Source organism: Dinoponera quadriceps, unplaced genomic scaffold (genome assembly GCF_001313825.1).
Source record: "Dinoponera quadriceps isolate SergipeBrazil2010 unplaced genomic scaffold, ASM131382v1 scaffold1782, whole genome shotgun sequence".
Lineage (NCBI taxonomy): Eukaryota > Metazoa > Arthropoda > Insecta > Hymenoptera > Formicidae > Dinoponera > Dinoponera quadriceps.
This window is the reverse complement of record NW_014555947.1, coordinates 1,133,131-1,153,014: the sequence shown is the minus strand read 5'-3', so window position 1 is coordinate 1,153,014 and position 19,884 is coordinate 1,133,131. Positions and strand designations below refer to the sequence as shown.

Genomic DNA, 19,884 nt, shown 5'->3' with positions numbered 1-19,884 from the left:
TAGCAATGGACATATCCTGATATATGCATCATTTGTTCGGACGTCGAGCGAATGTAGCCTGGAATTGACCGGGTGAAGGCCACACGATACGGGGTGTCGTGCCTCCAGCGACCCACCTGGCGGGCGACGTGCGGTGCCTGAGGCGAGGGCGTGGGGGTCCCCGCCCGACCTACCTCGTCGTCACCGTATGACGTTCTTGCCGCGCAATCCGGTCGTCAGCGACCCACTTTGCTGACGGATATCAGCTGGCTACTGATACGGCTCCTCAAAGATCCACTTGGCCGACGATGGACGTCGGGCTCGCCGAACTTCTCCTCGCTTGACTCCGGTGCCCCGTAAAGAAGGCTTCCGACCGGACGCTCCGAGAATCTCCTCAATCCGAAGGTAGAGATTACCTCTGCCTAGAGTCGAGTTGCCAAGCTCCGCGATAACACCGAGTCGCAACAAACGGTGATCCGCACCGGAAACTGCCTGAGAATCTCCACTCGCTTGGTGACCTCACCAGGATCGGGTCACATTACCAATCCGCCGCGCTCCACACAGCTTTCTCGCAATCTTCGAACTATCGAGCCACACCGCGGATCATTCGCTCTTCCGTCCGAAAGTTCCTTGTTCCTTCACTCTCGGCCGCTAACATTATTCCGACCAAGGCACTGAAGGCCAATCACCAAAGATGACCTTACGATACCCAATATATACAACTGATATGGCACGCTAGGTGTACTATTCACCACTCCGTCGACTCGAGTGCGATAGAAGACAAAAGCGGTCTCAGCCGATTTGGTGAATTTGGTAATTTATTTTTTAGGAATTTATATTCCGATAGGACGTTACAACACCAATCGCATCATCGTAGGTCTGTTCGTTTTCGCTGCACCGCTGAACTAGTGCAATAAGTTAAAGCGAGATAAGTATATGTTTTCTCACTTTAACTTATTGCACTAGTCCAGCGGTGCAGCGAAAATGAACAGACCTCGTGTCTGTAGCACAAACTTGTCGTACCGTAGCGCCAGACAACCGAGTTCATATAACGTCCTATAAGAGGAGAAATATATATATATATATATATATAGAAATAGATAGGTGGTGAGAAAAAGATAAAAACGAGGAAGAAAGAGAGAAAGCGTGTAGTCGCCAGTGAAATCAACGGCAGTGTGGACGAACGTGAGGTAGCGTGGGCGCGACGGTAGTAACTCGACGTTGTCTTCGGCAGTCTTCTGGTTGTCAGTGAAGAAAGGAAAGGGAAAGAGGAGCGTATCGCGAGAAAAGAAATTCTTCAGATAAAATACGGTTGAGCACACCGGTCGGTCATTCTCGACCGGTTGTCTCAATCGCGTCGTCGCATCGCGTTGTTGACGTCCGTCGTTTCACGCGTCTAGCCGCGGCGGCTGAATCACACGAACCACCGAACAGAAGACCACTACTGATCGGAGATACTCGACGAAGTAAAGGCGATTAACTAAGCCAGCTAGACTACGCGACGACGGATTTATCACGATGAGCTTCCTATTGTGAGTTCTCTCTTTCTCTTGGTGACTTTCCCCAGCCGATGTCGTTATCGCTATAAACCACCGTTTGCTCGCTCGATCGATATACTTTCTCCAAAGAGACACATGACAAGATCGTTGCGACGATGATCTCCGCGTCGACGTCGCATCGCTGTGACAATTCACGGTGGAGGAAGACAAGGATAACGACTGTTCTTCCTGGCCGAGAGCCTGATCGTCGATTCTTTGCGAGGATAAATTTTTTTTCTCCCCTCCCCCCCCCCTCCCTCTCTCTTTCCTCTCTTTCTCTTAGTATCTAATCTAGTAGTCACATTTATGTATCGTCCATCGAGAACAAAAAATTCAACTTGGTTGTTGATTGGACCGAAAAAAAAAAAATAGCGCGATATCTCGCTGGTATCATTTTTTTTCTGCGTCTCCTTGCAGAAGAAACCACCATGTTCCTGCGAACACAATTACCGTTCGACGACGACGCGCAATCTATGAATCATCGGCAACGACCGCGCCTCATTTCTCACTCCTCGTCATCGTCATAGCGAGGAAATTTTCGCAAATGCGATCGTGATTGACGCGACCACATCGTCGTGTCACTCGCTCGCGTTCGTTTTAACATTCGCGACGTTTTAACGTTACTCTCTCCCTCTTGTATGTTGATGTGTGTACGTGTGTAGTGTAACAACGCAATCGTGATCAGCTGAGCGTCGCGTCTCGCAGTTCAGCACGCGGATTTCAATCTTTTTTCTCAAACGTGCTTTAAATCGAAGCGAATTACCTTCCTGTATTTTCAGTCAAATTTGATAATATATATTATCTTTTTGTGACTTTCTTCTTTTATATTTTCTCAAGCGGAAGCAGGTCTTCCAAGACCTTCAAACCGAAGAAAAATATTCCAGAAGGCACTCATCAGTATGATTTGATGAAACATGCAGCTGCGACTCTGGGCTCTGGAAATTTACGACTTGCGGTAATGTTGCCCGAAGGAGAGGATCTCAATGAATGGGTGGCGGTTAATAGTGAGTTTCAAGTCACTAATATAATTCTAAAAAAAAAAAATTACGAAAAAGTAATAAAACGATGAAAAAATGGCTGCATTTGTTAATTTGTGTCACTTTTTCACAGCCGTTGATTTCTTCAATCAAATTAATATGCTCTATGGCACCATCACGGAATTTTGTACAGAAGAGAGCTGTCCTATTATGTCAGCGGGTCCAAAATACGAGTATCATTGGGCTGACGGTCACACAGTGAAAAAGCCAATCAAATGCTCGGCACCGAAATATATAGACTATTTAATGACTTGGGTGCAGGATCAATTGGACGATGAGACACTGTTTCCATCGAAAATTGGTAATTATGTTTTGTCCCATGACCTTTTGATCTCGCGCTATCATTAATTGATCAATCTCTGTGTAAACAATTGTGAGTGCTGATTTTTTTCTCTCTCTCTCTCTTTCTCTCTCTCTCATAGGAGTTCCTTTTCCTAAAAATTTCCTGTCGATCGCAAAGACCATCCTGAAACGGCTATTTAGAGTGTACGCCCACATCTATCATCAGCATTTCACCGAGGTTGTACAACTTGGAGAGGAGGCACATCTGAATACGTCGTTCAAGCATTTCATATTCTTTGTTCAGGTATCAAGAACCGTCTTATTCACCAAAGAAAAAAATGAAAAGTGACGAATAAAATAATAAAATTCACTAAATGTATTGCGGTAATATAGATATACTATAGTTTTGTTTGATTTGTTGATGTGGAATTTCGTTCGACTGTGCCACTTGTAAAGTTCCTGATGAACGATGGAGTACATCAGTACGTCTTCACTTCCGATTAATATCGTCACTTGTCGTCGATACTAACGAGAAAATCATTGTCACTCGGAAAAACTTATAGAGTGGAAATAACAATTTTGCAAAATTCGCTATATCCGACCGTGAAGCACTTCCTTGATACATCTTGCATATAACAAGATACACCGAAACACTATCGTAATTTCATCATTTAACCCTTTGCACTCGAGGGCTCCGCTATGGAGACAATGCAAATAGCAAGAGCGGGATATCCTATATACAATAGTTTTTACGATTTGTCTTTGTCCTTATGTTATGAACTTAAAGTTATTTGCATTGTCTCCATAGCGGAGCCCTCGAGTTTGAAGACAAATTTTAAATGGCTCCGCCCGGAGCCCACGAATGCAAAGGGTTAAATATTACGATTAGACCTTTTTATTAATCGTTTCTTTTTTTTTTTTGCCCTTGTTTCCTAAAGAGATATATTTCGCACGGATGAATAAACTGATTGATATAAAAAGAACCGTGCGATGCTTTGACACCTTCGCTGATAATTTTAACTGATATCGCGTGTTTCGTTGCAGGAATTTAATCTCATCGAAAGAAGGGAATTGGCTCCGCTACAGGAATTAATAGAGAAATTGACGGCGAAAGACGCGCGATGAGGCTCACTTCCGCGCGATAAAGCCACTCGCCGTCCCGAAACTTCTCCAAAGAATCTCAACCATGTTGTCTTCGCTAATTTCGCACCGTATAATCGCATTATTTAATCGATTCATTAATCGCAACAATCTATCTCGAAGTAGAAAACGGCAGTGAAACGCCCTGGCTGCTCGAATGACTAATAATGGACGTCTACGGCGTTCACTTTCGAAACTTTATTTTGTCGACGTATTTAATGTATTTTGTATTATGGCTTACACAGTCATCGAAAGTTGACCGCTGAATTATGGTGAACGAAATATGTGTGATGCTCTCTTCGTGAGACAACGTGTCCATACCAACTGTTTATTTTCATCGCGCTCCCGGGATCTCAGAACGGTCTAAAGACGTTTCATAATTTATTGCGTCTTACTAACAACACCGCAGTTGGATGCAAAAGAGATAGAGAACGAGAGAAATTGAATCAAGTCGCTCGCGTCTCGCAGTACAAAGCATCGGCGCACATAGATGCATTTCGTAGAGAGCGTTTCTTGTTCTTCTGTGCGAACGAAACCTTTTGTGAGATGCTCGGTTTCATAGTTTTGTTATTATTATTGTCGCTATTATTAGATGTAAAAAAAATTATGTCGCTATTATATATGTAAAGAGAGAGAGAGAGAGTACACTATCGTTTCATACGGCTATGTAACGGCATATCGTATGGACGACGTATAATTTTACGTCCAATGATAGAACGATGTTATCGTTTCAAATTAGCGAATCTTTTTTTTTTTGTGAAATAAGTGCAGTGATTGTTGATTATATAGAGCCGTTTGAAGTGTGAGGTTAACGTAACGTATTATCTTAAGGTATTCTTCTATAGCCGCTTATAGATTTATTTATACGACTAGTATTTTTTATATTTTGTCTCTTCGTAAAAAGAGAGAGAGAGAGAAAGAAGTAATCTTCGAATCCCTCTTCACCATATCAATAGCAAACTGTCTGCGTCGTCTTACTGCAATTTTCTTCCATGTTTCTCGTACAATTTGTACATTACAAAAAAAAACTACATTTTATTGTATCCAATCACACCGATCGACCGTACACAAAGTTTGCATCGTTTGACTATTTCAAAATATTTTATAATTCATTGAAAAACTATGTGCGACTTTTCGTCGCGTTTTACCGTGTGTTGTAAAACTACATAAATTATTGATATGGATCAATCAACCGACCAGCATGAATCGTTCGTTACTCATCGTGTGTGCGTACGGATTACTAGAACCTCTAGATCTCGGAGGTATTGGAGAATCGTCGGTCAAAAAACTTGTAATCTAACTGATCAACCAATTTGAATCAATAAACACCGAGCATCGCTTATATTATATCCATGTTATGGGTGTGTAAATTATAACATGGATATAATATAATTGATGTCTGATGTTTATCAGGCTTTGGTTTCCATACCATGTCGATCGCTTCACGCGATTTACTTACGCGATTTACGACTTCTTCGAGTAGAGTAATAAATTCCAATAAACAAACATCTGTGTTATAATTTTCCACCCAACAATATTGATGCAATATATTAGCATGTATCATGTTGATAGTTATATTGTTGAGTGGGAAATGATAACATTGTCGTTACTGATGGTTAGTGAATTGTTAGTAATCTTCTATCCGCAATCTTCAATACCTCAGTCCGAAATTGAGGTTCGCACTGAGTTCGACCGAACGTCTCTTTCAGCAAATTGGCGCGTAAATGTGTACGATAACGTAAGTCTTTAGAGAAATACTGTGAATCTTCAAAAAGGAAAACATATTTTTTTCATTGCAGTAGACGTTAAGAATTAATCGTGTAACGCGCGCGCATATGTGTGCGCGCCGACATATTTTATTATAGCAATTAAGATAGTTATTAAGTGTAATGCGGCATAAAAAGGTGATTAATCGGTTGCTATCGTCGCCCCGAACAGATGACGTATTTACAACGCTGGATAGAGACATTGATCGTAGATCGTAAAAGAACAACTATAATAATAATGATAATTATAATATTGTATTCGGTACTTAAAAAAAAAAGAGGGTAACACTCGAAGCGAAAAGAGTTAGAAACTCCTGCGCATTCTCTCCGCAGCCCTTTGTCGCAACGTGGAATGACAGTCGCGCGCGCTCGCTGTTACAGATTATATTTTTTTTTGGTCCCAATCGTCGTGACGCTGATCCATGTATTATTACCGTACTCACTCGTGATGTTTAGACGCTTCCCCTTAGCTATTCTCTGTTTGTCCCTTTTTCTTCGAGCGACTTTCCGCGGCGCGAGTGCCTCAAAATATTGCGCGCGTGTGTATGTATGTGTGTATGTCCGACATGGTCGTGCGAATCAATACGATCGATTTGTTTCATCCTGAAATTGTTAACGAAAGTTCAATATCGGAATATTCGCGAGGATAAATGTTCGAGATTCGTTAATCCCGAATAGATTTAGTGGAACTTCGTTCGATATAAGTCACCAACGCGTTAAAAAAAAAGAAAGAGGGGAGGGGGTATTTTCAATCTTTATTTTTCTCCGTTTGATTAAAGGAAAATATGACGCGTTTGTCTTCTCAACACCGTTTCTCACCACCGACCTATTGAGCGTTTGAGTTGGAAGTGTGCGAAATATTTGTTACGATCAAACGATTTTGCAAACTGATCAATCTGTTGTTTGTAAGGAACTACTGTATGTATGAAGTTCGTTAAAAAAATCGAGGCAAGTAGACTGATCGATTAAGTCGAGGGTCGACGACTACGTCGAGCGCGTGTCTTATATCTTGTCAAGTTTTTCATGTTTGTTTTGTTAAGCGACGATCGTGTTGGATTGGTTCGAGACGGCCTTTCGCGGAGGGTTCTCAGCGACCGTCTCCGCTCTCGTCTGATAGTAACGCTAGTGATATCTCTGTGCAATGTAAATAATATTTTTCACAATTATTAATCCGGGAACCTCCGTGCGAGAACTGCGGCGCGAAATGTTTACATAGTCCTGAATATAATCTTGTAATCTTTCTGTAATAAATATCGCGTTTCTCGACTGTGTATTCTCCTTTTCTCCTGCTGTGTAATATTAATATATAATATAATCGTCAGCTTGGAACCTCCCACGTTGATACATAATTTATCTTATTTTTTCATCTCTCAAGCAGACTGTACAAAGTTCAAGTTCAACAAGATAACGCACGGTCCCAATAGTTCGAATCTTAATTTCGTGTTAAACTAAATGCAAAACGTATACACTATAATGAAAACAGAAAAAAATATTTTCTACGTTTTTTAGTCCTTTCTTGCAATTAATGTGTTGTCAAGTTACTTTTATTGTTAATATTTAGGAGAAAAATGTCGAGAGTTATTTTTATAGAAATTATAAAAATCTCAGTAGATTATATCAAGTACATGATAATGTATTATCAATTAACGGTAAAAGTAGGAGAGAGGAATGTAAAAAAAGAGGATTTGCTTGAAAATTGTTATCGATTAATATATCAAAGATAGTATATAGAACTTTTCTCCCATGAAACGATGAAATATGTCATTCGATGCTGTTGAAACATTTTGCACTTGTGAAATTCATCATCTTCGCTGCACCTATTTTCTTCGAAACTTTATTCCCTTCAAAAGTGAAACATCATTCTCACGATGATCGCGGTTTTTCCTGTTCAATTTTATTTCGTCATAATTGACCATTCAAATTTTATGCAACCCGCGCAAATTTACTGTTTCACTTATTATTATTTCGTGCATCAATTGTTACATCAATAAATGCTTTATCGAATATTTACTGCCCGATCCGCATACACGGCGTAGCTTGATGATTTCTTGACCTTCGAAAATTGCGGCGGAGAAAAAACATAAATCGATCATGTTGCACACAGATGGAAGGGGACATGTTTGTTAAACAAACGACATATTTTAACAAAATATAAAAAAAAATATAAACCTGCTCATGGTTTAAAGATCTCTCGCTTATTCCTACTTGCATTGTGTTACCTCAAACCCGTTTCACGGACACCTCGAATACATCAGTCACCAAACGGTCGCGAACTGTGACGGTCGCGTCTGACACACTCGCTCGATCGAAGCGTATCTTGTATGAGTCGATCGAAAGATTCGCGCGACGATAGCGGCCTGCTAATTCGTTCTTTCGAGACAGGTGAGTTGATTTTATTTCAAACGGACCTGGATAGAATATTAACTTGAAATTTGACTAAAAAGATATGTTGAAGACTGACAAATTGGCATAAATAATGAATTTCCTCGATATTTTTGGATGATAAAGAAACATTCATTCTATTCAGGGAATTTCTCGGTAAAACTTTAAAGTCACGAGAACACCCTGTATAAAATAATGGTAAATAATATTTCTAAATAACTATAATAAATATAACACTTGTAATACTTATAACTGAGCACAGGCCATCTGCTCGATTAATTGCCGTCGATTACTAATATCATATGATAAAGGTTGGTAAACAGTTATTCGCCCTGTATAACCGTCGAGTATAATCGATGCATTGTTTCTTGAAGTAAAATTTTCTGCGGGAATATTTTTTTATGTAAACTATTGTATCACAGTAATCTGTTAATCTTTGCAATTAAAGAGACATTACAAGTGTACTACTGATTTTATTAATGACTGAACATTCGATAAACATCCGAGTTAGAAACTGAGGAAAAATATCAAATTTGAGAAAAACATTTGGCGTACACCAAAGAATTTTCTTGCAACAGACTTGAAACAATCTACCTAATAATTGATTTTTATATTTGTTGAACTTTGTTTTAATAATTTTAATTTGATTCGCTATTTAAAATAAATTTTGCGATTATCATCTATGATACAGTCAAATTTGCTGAATAATATAAATAATAGGTAAAAAATAATAATTTTCTAGGCGACTCTCTCTCTCTCTCCCTCTCTCTCTCTCTCTCCCCCTCTCTCTCTCTCTCTCTCTCTCTCTCTCTCTCTTTGAATAGAGATCTTGATGTCGAAGCTTGAAATTCCTTCCAGTTTAAAGAGGGAAGAGAGACAACAATTTTAAGCATAAAGAACGATCTGGATACTATGGTAAGCCTATCTCATTTTTCTCATTAATAAATTTACTTTGATTGATAATATTTTCGATTGAATAAAATAACTGACATTTGAATACGAAAACTTTTCGGAAAATATTTAACCCTGGCTATAAAAACTACTGAGACTGAAATAAAGATATTCTTTCAGGAAATTATAACAACGGTGATGAAATTCGCATGCAAGGGTTTCTTCTTTCTGCTGTACTGTTTATTCAATCCGTTCTTCAAATTGCGAACTCTGAAGAAGAGACAACAGTGTCCGCCAATCGCCGATCAAATTTTGCTGCTATCAGCTACGGAAATTGCGCGAAGAATCCGCAGGAAAGAAGTTCGTATCGCGTGACATATTAATCGAAAGAGAGAGAGAGAGAGAGAGAGAAGAGGAGAGGGATTATTCCAATATAATATATATTATCGAATCGGTCGAAAAGTTTTGTTCAGTTTTCAACAGATTGCGCAAAAAAATGTGTGACAAAGATAACAATCTGCTGAAATTGTGCATCTCCTTAGTTGTTTCTTTCCTTTCTTCTTAGAGATGCCACATATCTGAGTGAAAAATCGAACTTACCGAAACTGACTCGATATCTCTGAATCTCGATATTAGAATGCCATTAAAACGCGATTCGTCTCTATATTCCTTCTATCATTCTCGGTGCTTTAGTCTTGATTGGCCACTTTCGCATATGACCCACATTCAAGTATAATCCTTGTACTTTTCGTACGAAAGTTGTTGCAACAATTACCGGAACGTCTTAAAATTTCATAGTTAATAACTTGTGCTGCTCTGTCCGGCATACTCTGCGGGTTAATTTTTCTTGTCGCTCAATAACGTTCGACTAACAAGGATCAACTTCGCTCACACAACTGTATCGATTGTAATGATGTGATACGCTTTTGATATCTAATAATCTAAATAAAGAAATAGGATACATCCGTATTTCTCGATATACTCTCAATCGAGAGATTCAGCGAATTCACCGCGTGTGTGGGTCTATCTATATATCACTCGACGCGATACAAAAACAATAATTTTGATCTTTATCCTGTGTTAGATTCGTTGCGAAGAGGTGATTATCGCTTACGTTGAGCGATGCAAGGAGGTGAATCCGGTGCTCAACGCGATCGTGGAGAATCGTTACGAGGCGGCTCTTCGAGAGGCACGCGAAATAGACGAGTTTTTAAAATCGACGACGACGGATGAAGCGAAAATCTCACGCGAAAAGCCGCTACTGGGAGTGCCAGTCACGATTAAGGAAAGTATCGCTGTCCAAGGTAGGCTAACAACTACATGATTTATTTATGAGGCAATTATTGGAAAAGGTATTCTTACAATTCATTCCGAGTCAGAGCAAATAACACGTAGTAGTACATCACTATATATGCCTTTCTTGTATTAAAACGGGATCTACAATAATGATTTAAGAGATTGATCAGTCAGACGAATGTGAGGAGAATAATCGATTGGTGAATTTCTTGAGGCTTTAATTGCAAACCCCGCTTAACGCGACTTGACGTTTTTTTTTGCGGTAACATATTTATTTTTTTCCCGGCTGTAAATATAATCGTCAGTTTTGCCGTTTTTTTACATATATGTTGATATATGTAAATACATGGAATGCGGAGCGAATCGAAGTAAATTTTATGAACCTGGTAGGTAACGACGACCTCTTAAGAGCAACGGTTACTTTTGTAAAATAACTTTATTCATGCGCTTAACTTCCGCGTATATATGAGATATCTATAGAATCAGACAGCGCGTTAAACATGCAAAAACGGACCGATAGAATATTCGTCCAAGTATTTTTTTCGCAAAAGACTGTCTTCCGAAGAATGTTGTAACACAGAGATGTGTGACTTTCTTTTTCTTTTGCTCGCATACTACGAGGGTTGCTACTTATATTTCTGGCCTAATAATGGAAAAACAAATATTTATGATCGAAATTGGTTTTATTGTTTTTCAAAATATTCTCCATGATAATCAATACACTTTTGTTTGAACCAATTTTTGAAGCACTTTTTCCACTCCGATTGAGGTAACTGCAAAACATGCGTTTTGAATGCATCAACCGCTTCTTCGGGTTGTCGAAAATCGTTGACCACGTAATTTATTTTTGATGTGCGGGAACAGAGAAAAGTCATTGGGTGCCAAATCAGGGCTGTACGGCGGATGACCCATCAATTCGATGTTTTGGCCGGTCAAAAATTCCTTTGTTTGACCCGATGTGTGAGAGCTCGCATTGTCAGAATGATTCGCCTCTTCTTCTGCTTTTCTCGAATTTCTCCGATGACTTCTGGTAAACAAATGGTCGTGTACCATTCAGAATTGACCGTCCTACGGAACGCCACTGTCGCCACGTGACCGGTAATGCCGAAGGAACGATTTGCTTCGATGTGCTTCTTCCGCGAACAACTTTTGTTGGATTTGACTCGTCTTGGAAGACCCATACAGTCGATTGTTGTTTTCTTTCGGGCTCATATACATAGATCCATGATTCGTCACCTGTGTAGATGTTATACACAGCCTTTGATGCACCTTGAGCGTATTTTTTCAACATTTTCTTGCACCAATCAACACGAGTCTTCTTTTGAGCGTTTGTCAGATTATGCGGGATCCAACGCGAACAAATTTTTTTTACGGACAAATGTTCATGCAATATCTTATTGATGCTTGTCATACTAATGCCCAAAGATGTCTCAATCTCATGGTATGTCACATGACGATTTGCTTTATCAGTTCACGCACAGCATCGATATTTTCTGGCACAACAACCGATTTTGGACGACCTTCACGTCCTGGAGCGAACGTCGGCCACGATTGAATTCGTTATACCAGTTTTTTACAGTGCTGTAGGATGTACTCCTTTCTCATTGTATAAAGAATTAAGTTCACCGATGCACTCTTGTCTTGATAATCCACGTCGAAAGTTATGAAAAATAATCGCACGAAAATGTTTACGAGTTAATTCCATTTTTTGCCCGACATGAATTTTTCAATTCACTGTAAACAACACAAACCGCACTCAAATGACAATGTGTTCTTATGTTCAACAATGTCAAATTTCCAATGACAACGTCAGATGGCGCCTGGCAACACTTACTGCTACCAAGGCCAGAAATATAAATAGCTACCTACGTATATACAAGGCCGTGGAATAACTTTCTCTCGAGAAGCGCATTCGTTGATAATTGTCCGTCAAAATTTTGTAATCTCTATCGGTTGTGTACAATCATCGAGTCATGTTAAGCGTGTTTTAAATGAACGGTATGAAACTCTTCTTTCTTCCGTCGACGTGAAAATGTATATTCGCAATGGAATCATTGATTCTCGCGGATTTTGTCATGATCGTGATTTTAATGTCGAAATTATTTGCGTTCAAATATATTGCCGAATTTTTTCCTCGGAAATAAACATCTTATCTTTCTCGTGACTTAAAAAAGCCATCGCGAAAACCTTACATTCAGAAGTTATAGGAAGCGGATTCATTCTCGCGCCGTTAAAAATTCATAATCTGATGTATAAAGTTCAAGTTGAGATTAATGTATGGACTAGACGCAGTATCAATACTATATCGAATTTAGAATAAATGCTGATGAGAGAAAAGAGTATATTATTTCTTTCTCCGGACGCACAACGTTTACATGACGGAAATGACAAAGGTTATTAACTCAAAGATACGCAACGATATTTGCATTCCTCCTTCGTGCGTATTGTATATCCCAAGAGAAAAACTGTGGAATATTCTTTTTTTTCTACCAATGTTATATTTTTGTCCGGATTTTTGTCTTTCTCTTTCGTGCATAATTTTCTCGTTGGGCGAGTATCCGCCAAGGTCGGCTACTTTTTAATTTACATCTGCACGCTTCGCATACATGTTTGCTCATTATTCTGGTAGTTCGCGCGTTTGACTGCTTCATCACTGTGCGATGACTTTTTGAGAGAAGAACAATTCTTAGAACTTACAACTTATTGTACATCATTTACAATTCAATGTCCTAATCATTATGCACACATCAACGTTATTCAACAAGCAAGCTCGTACATTATCTTTTTAACATTTTGAAAATAACACGGATAAATTCCGAAAGATTATTTTATAAACATACCAACACTCTTAACGCGATGTATATTTGTCATAATATCTTTTGAATATCTTCTATATTATAAGGAATATCAGAAATTTTAGCCGATGAACATTTAGCTCTGGAGCTTGTCAGAGATGCGCATTATACATTCTAAACACGGCTTTAAGCACATACATTCTAGACACGGCTTTAAGCACACGGAAAAATATTTCTCATTTTAAACATGTGCGTAGAATAATCTTCTCATATGAGCCGATGCTCATAAACAATCAGCGCATAGTTGCAAAAAAAAGACTCACCTGAACAAACACACGGAGCCACTTGGAGCCACTTGGCTGGTTTGAACAATAAACAAACAACTGTTCGCTAAATAAGTAACAAATTGAAAGAGATCAAATGCAACTATGAATATAACAGCGTGTCCATCTTTTATTCTGGTTTTTCAACTGCGCGCAACTTAATTGGATATTCCCACACAAGTTTCTTGGACTTACCAATTCGCTGTTCAGGAATGAGCCATTCAGTAGGGATGAAGGAGAGTGGAGATGCTCCGAGAGCGACGCGCGATGCTGACGTCGTAACGAGGATCCGCGAGGCCGGTGGCGTCCCTCTTCTCGTCAGCAATACGCCGGAGCTATGCCTGTGGTGGGACACGTTCAACAAAGTGACCGGCACCACTAGGAACCCTTACGACACACGGAGGACCCCCGGCGGCTCTTCCGGTGGCGAGGTATACGATTTCCTCCCATCAACTGTTTCATTGATCTCCATACAGCGGAAAACGAGTGTTTCGTGTCAGTCGGTAAAATTACAATCGGCCGCTATGAACAACGATATTATGGAATATTTTCTTCCGATGGGTTCTCTTAGATTGTCCCCTATGAAGGACTATACATTCAGATAGTATAGATCGACAGTATATATACTTTTTCTTTTTCGCCTCTCATTTATAAATAATTATCTTAAAACCGATAACTAGAGAGATTAAATCCGGCAGGCTGCCCTTCTGGGTGCTGGCGCTTCTCTTTTGAGCTTATGTTCAGACATTGCTGGATCAGCCAGGCTCCCGGCGATGTTTTGCGGTGTTTTCGGCCATAAACCTACGCCTAGTAAGTTTCATCGTAGAACCGCACACTTCCTTTCTTTTGGAACTTCAATCTTTTACTTTCATATGTATCAAGTTGAAATATTGATATTTTATTCTCAACAACTTTTCTTTTATACCCACAAAAAGAGCATAACATTCGTACGTTATATGTCGGTAAAGATACTGCAACCCCTCTCCCTCGTGTGATATCCGACACGTAGGAGGCAATAAGACATATTGTGTTTCAATTGCCAAGTTTGATTATATTAGATTGGGTGTCGGGAGAGGGTCACAAGCCTAATTCAACCGACGTAAATTGGCTCTACTTCTTCACCATCGGTGTGATGGTTAGGTACGCTGTCGATCTGCCTCTTCTGTTGACAACGATATCGCAGTCCGACGAAGCCAGAAACGGCTTCTGCAAGAAGGTGAGACGACATCGCTGATGAATCGATCATTTTCGCCGTCATATTTATCAACAGAGATATTACGTTATTCTATCTGCCGCGCATATTATTTGGAATAGTTGAAAAGAATATTTCTGAAGTCTTTGTATTTGCTCCAGGTATGTCTAAGGAATGTGAGATTTTTTTATATGAACAACAGCGGTTCAGTCATGACGAATTCGCCTGATGGCGACGTGGGAGATGCGATTCACAAGTTGATCAAATATCTGGAGACTACACACGGTGTTAAAGTGCAAAAAGTACGAGTATTTTTATTTTTCTAGGAATTTATTGCCACGACATAGAATGTGGCAAAACATGTAATAAACACGCGTGCATATGCGTGCTAAAAAAGAAACGTGATTTCGTTTGAGGGGTCAAACAAATTTCTTTCTTCACATATTTTTTCAAGTATGACGAGAATATTTTTGTTTATTTCTAGACAAAGTTCAAAAACATGAAGTCGGCTTTCGAAATGAGCATCACTCTTATGCTCAGGATCAAAAATGTTTACTCGATGTTCAACCGCTCGGACGATCCAAAGGTGAAAAATAGCGAGAAGACACAATAAAGATAGTAGTAGTTACAATATAACACAAATTTGTACCTGATTTTTAGAAATCAAGAAACGCATTTTTGGAGATAATCAAATATATCTTCTTCTTATCACCGTACACATATCCAGCTTTGTTTTATGGGCTAATGAAAAACGTCGGCGAACGATTTCCACTTTCGTACTATAATAAAATGATGGAGAAGAAGATGCGGTTGAGGACGCAATTTGAGGTACGGATATTATACATCGCCCCCTTCCTTTAAACACAGTGAAATTTGGTGGGACCATTGCAAGTATTTGGCTCATGCAAATATTGAAATATCATAATATCGCGCTATTTATACGATGTTGCGAACCGTTGAGATAAATATGAGAAAGATTCGCATCATTGAGATATCATTGTTGTATAATAAACGAATAATAAATGCCGTTATTATTCATCAGGAGATGCTGAGCGACAACGGTGTGCTGATTTATCCATCGTTTGTCTCGTCAGCGCCTTACCCTCATGAGATTTTGTACAATATATGTAATTTCACATATCTCATGATTTTCAACACGCTCGGACTTCCGGTCACACAATGCCCACTGGGTTTCGACAAGAACCAACTGCCGATTGGAATTCAGGTGAGAAAAATCCAACGCCTCCCCTTAAGGCGTCTCAATGTTTTGTGGAAGTGCGCTCTCATCTATTTTCTCGATCTTACAGATCGTTGCAAATCCAGGCTGTGACTATTTAACAGTTGCTGTTGCGCAAGAGATCGAAAGGGCATTTGGCGGTTGGCAGGAACCATCGATCATGGTCGAAGGGAAAGCGCATGACGTAGCGTAATTTCTCGGGCGAACAATTTTCCTTTACCCTCGTTCTTTCGTTCCCCCGAGTAAAATAAAAATTCGATCGAATGTAAAACGCGTTCTCTCGGAAAGATGATTTGGCTGAAATTTCTAGCGGGATTGTCTAACCAGAGGATACAGAAAAGAAAGATGATTTGATGACACAAGATGATTTGATATAGAAAAAGAAAGATGGCATGCCGACCCAGACAATATAACGTCTAAAATCAGGACATGAGACATCTGAAAGACATCTCGATTTTGAACGTTATGTTGTCTGGGGAGCAATTGAGAGCAGACATTCATTATATATTGACAACATTACGTAATTTATTAGAACAATTTCGAATATATTAGAACAATTCACGAGGCTAAATGGAGAAAGTAACTTTTTATACGCGCGGTAATATATAATAATGCATATTAATACTACAATATTCGCGCGAAATGTGCGACAATAAATCTCTCGGTATATTTTTTTATCTTTTTCTTTATCAATTCGCGTAATTATTATCTTATTCGTTAGAATATGTATTCCAAATGTGTTGCATCAACATACGATTCATTATGATAGGTTGCCTGCCCGCGCATCCAGTTGATAATTCCTTGTCGTTATCAACTTGTCGATATAGTCACTCGCATATCTTCCTCCCAATGAAGTTCTAGTGTTCCTAGTTATAATGATTAATATATGTCTCGCGGAGTAAGAGTTTTTTCAACGAATTGTTACATTCGCAATGCATTCTCATACAGATAGAATATGATTTTAGCGTGAACGATACTAGAACTTCGTTGGAAAGATATGTGAATAATTATATCGACAAGTCGATAACGACAAGGAATTATCATCTGGGTATGTGCGCCTTTGGGCAGGCAACCCGTCATAATGAGTCGTATGTTGATGCAACACCCTGTACTTCGCACACATTCTAATGAAATTGATTATCTCATTATCTCATTATTTAATTATCGAAATGTGAAACTTTTTGTATCAATATGAAAGACGCTAATATGCGTGCACGCCTTTAATATTGTGCTCATTAGATATAAACACACGGGTTGTTCATGCATTTCGTTACTTACTTTGTTATTGTTCGCTACTTGTTTGCGCAAAGTTACGCTGAAAAATTTTGATAAACGTATGATATACTTGCTCTGTAAATTGTATTAATATAAAAGAGGTACAAGAAAATATGATTAAAAAGTTTGTAATATATAATAAATATTCGCCATGTGCCGGCACATAGAGTACGAAGAGTTTTGCACAGAGGACACCTCTCTTACAAGCGTATAGAACGTGTTATCATAAAAGTGGTTTTCCGACGGTAGGTGCTCAAATATATATCCTATCGTTGGCATCTTACGTAAGATCTAATTAATAAGAGATAATCGGCTTCGGCTATATCACCGAACTGATAATAAACTTTGCGAAATTCCAGAGATTCCCCCGAGATAGCAGAAAAATTGATCTCTTGATGAAAATGAAACGTGAAAAAAACTGTCTCTCAATGCTAAAATAAACGAAGTGTTGGCCAATCTTTTTTTCTCAACTTTTTAAAGTTTAAAACGAGACAACGTTGCTAAAAATATCGTGGCGTTCCTTCCGTTTCTCGAGGAGAGTGTTTCACAGTCAAGTGAATAATGTACCGCCGCAGTTATGCGGCTGTCCTAGCAAATCATTATAATTCAAACGAAGCTTGTTAAGAAGAATAAATGGACACGTTTAATCGAGATGTGTCCGCCGGGTTACTTATTATGCAATCCGTTGTGACGGACGTTTTGCGTATCATTGCGTAATACTGCACGCGCGATTATTGCGCAAACTATTGTGTCCGTTGCACCAAATAGTGCACAATTACCAATTAAACTGTTACGTTCAATGAAGCAGCGGAAGATACCGCGCGTATCATTCGCGTCGTCGCACGATACATTTCGATTTCTGATCGATGAATGTAAAGAAACATTTAATATCCGAAATCACACAAAAATCAATATATAAGACGTCTTTAAGATATTTTCAAGACGTCTCTAAGATATCGTAAATATGCTTTAAAAACGTCTCATGTTCCGATTTGAGACATTGTGCTGTCTGGGATGAATCCACATCTACTTTGTATCTGTATTGCAAACGAGTAATTATATCTCATAAAGAATGAATAGATAACTCGCGCCTATCTCTGGTATTGAATATTGAGAGAAGGAGAAATAACATATTTTTTGTTCAAAAAATAATAACAGTGTCCCTGTGATCTTGCAAATCCTTTTTCCTCTCGTAGAAAATTTATAAAATTCTATCTAATTGAGTTATCTCCATTTTCTTAGTTGTCTAATTGAGTTAAATTTAGTTATCAGTCTCACGTTAATTACTTTCTGCAATTGCGGCAAGTAGGGGAAACGCAAGGGCGAACGATTCGTTTAGAATTTCAACAATAGAACTTTTCAAATAATCAATTGTTGCGATTAACTGTACAAAAATGATTTTTCTCTATTTTTACGCCAAGAACCATCCTGCAAACCCGGTATATTGTTTTTCACTCTGTTTCTCTCATAATAAACGTATAAATGAAACACTTGGCTAACCTGCGCGGTCTCTATAGTTTTCTAGTTATATATATATATATATATGTGTAAAAAATATGTTATATATATATATATTTCTCTCTCTTTTTATTCACGAACTCGATGAATGCACGCGATGTCGCTTTATAACGCAATTCTTCTTCTCGATATCTTAAGGTAAGATATAAAAGTTAAAATAAGGTTATCATTTCCCATGACTCACTATCTCTGACGATAATTTGAATGATGCGGTTTTTTGCCCACGTTTATCGCCATATGTTTGCGATTCGACGTTCGCAATTCGATCAGGCGCACTGTGCGAAGGAAGGTCAGATAGTTATCGATTAACATGGCCGCGCATTGTTAACATTACGCCTCTATGCCGTTATGTCATTCGCTATTACAGCGTTGCATAACGTATTATTTGCACATATAATAGGAAATGCGAGTAATATGCACACGACATCCTGTAGTTTTTCTCTCTATCTCTCTAAGGGTTCATTTTTCTTATATTTTATATCTATACACACACACATTATTTTATATATTTTTCTCATGTTATATTTAAATATATTTTTTGGACATTCGATGAACCAGATCGTCAATTTTTATAACGCTTAATGCGCAATTCTTACTGAATCAATATCATTTCATTACATCGCGGTGAAGCAGTTGCAACTAAACCGAGGATTTTGTTCTTGCATAAATTTCTAATTGCCCGTCTTCCGGAGAAATTTGATAAAATTAAAGAAAAAATATATGTGCTTCCTTCGCGTCCCTCGCGTTTCTCCGCTCGTCTTGCCGCTCTGTTTTCTTCGACGTGGAAAATCGCGTGCAAATGACTTTATCCTTTAGCAAAGAAATACGATTAAAATTTACGTGCCAACATAAACGATTTGATTGCGATTGGGCTTCTTTTAGAATGATTGAATACTCGAAACGTGAAGCGTGTAATGAGAAAATTCGCAAAGAAAATTAATAAATTTTTTACACGTTCGTTTGATTTTACCATGAGATTCCTTCGCTAGTTCGCATTTATTCTCATTATTACGTAACATGTTTTAACAAATATACTATAAAACAAGGGAATGAGCTTTGTAAGTTTTTTCGTAAACTGCTTCGATTATCAAGAAAATCGCTCTTTCTATTTATTTTTTTATTCATTTTTTTCAAGTAGTATCACGCGGCATTATCTTGTGTTTAATTTACTCTTTGCTCCTTATGTTACCGATTTGCTATCTTTTATTTGCTCTCGACAAAACATTTCCCCGT

General features: G+C 38.6%; 2 protein-coding genes across 7 annotated transcripts; both read left to right on the top strand.

The window, feature by feature from the left end:
- Window positions 1-1,113: 1,113 nt before the first annotated feature.
- On the top strand, window positions 1,114-7,009 carry LOC106746107 (MOB kinase activator-like 1). Of its 3 annotated transcripts, none has more exons than XM_014622326.1 (5): window positions 1,116-1,511; window positions 2,355-2,521; window positions 2,628-2,855; window positions 2,977-3,140; window positions 3,881-7,009. In XM_014622326.1, exons 1-5 carry the CDS (start codon window positions 1,498-1,500, stop codon window positions 3,959-3,961), a joined length of 654 nt encoding a protein of 217 aa, XP_014477812.1. In that variant the 5' UTR covers window positions 1,116-1,497; the 3' UTR covers window positions 3,962-7,009. The 3 variants fall into 3 exon arrangements, with proteins under 3 accessions (XP_014477814.1, XP_014477812.1, XP_014477813.1); XM_014622327.1 differs by lacking the exon at window positions 1,116-1,511 and adding an exon at window positions 1,527-2,153; XM_014622328.1 differs by lacking the exon at window positions 2,977-3,140 and having other exon boundaries at window positions 1,114-1,511.
- A 980-nt stretch (window positions 7,010-7,989) lies between these two features.
- LOC106746105 (fatty-acid amide hydrolase 2) lies at window positions 7,990-17,589 on the top strand. Of its 4 annotated transcripts, none has more exons than XM_014622322.1 (12): window positions 7,990-8,124; window positions 8,983-9,039; window positions 9,196-9,375; window positions 10,100-10,319; window positions 13,640-13,860; window positions 14,128-14,239; window positions 14,488-14,645; window positions 14,783-14,923; window positions 15,106-15,207; window positions 15,282-15,449; window positions 15,664-15,846; window positions 15,929-17,589. In XM_014622322.1, the coding sequence occupies exons 2-12, from the start codon at window positions 9,037-9,039 to the stop codon at window positions 16,049-16,051; spliced, it is 1,611 nt and encodes a 536-aa protein (XP_014477808.1). In that variant the 5' UTR covers window positions 7,990-8,124; window positions 8,983-9,036; the 3' UTR covers window positions 16,052-17,589. The 4 variants fall into 4 exon arrangements, with proteins under 4 accessions (XP_014477808.1, XP_014477810.1, XP_014477809.1 ...); XM_014622324.1 differs by having other exon boundaries at window positions 8,867-9,039; window positions 13,658-13,860; XM_014622323.1 differs by having other exon boundaries at window positions 8,867-9,039; window positions 13,655-13,860.
- Window positions 17,590-19,884: the final 2,295 nt, after the last annotated feature.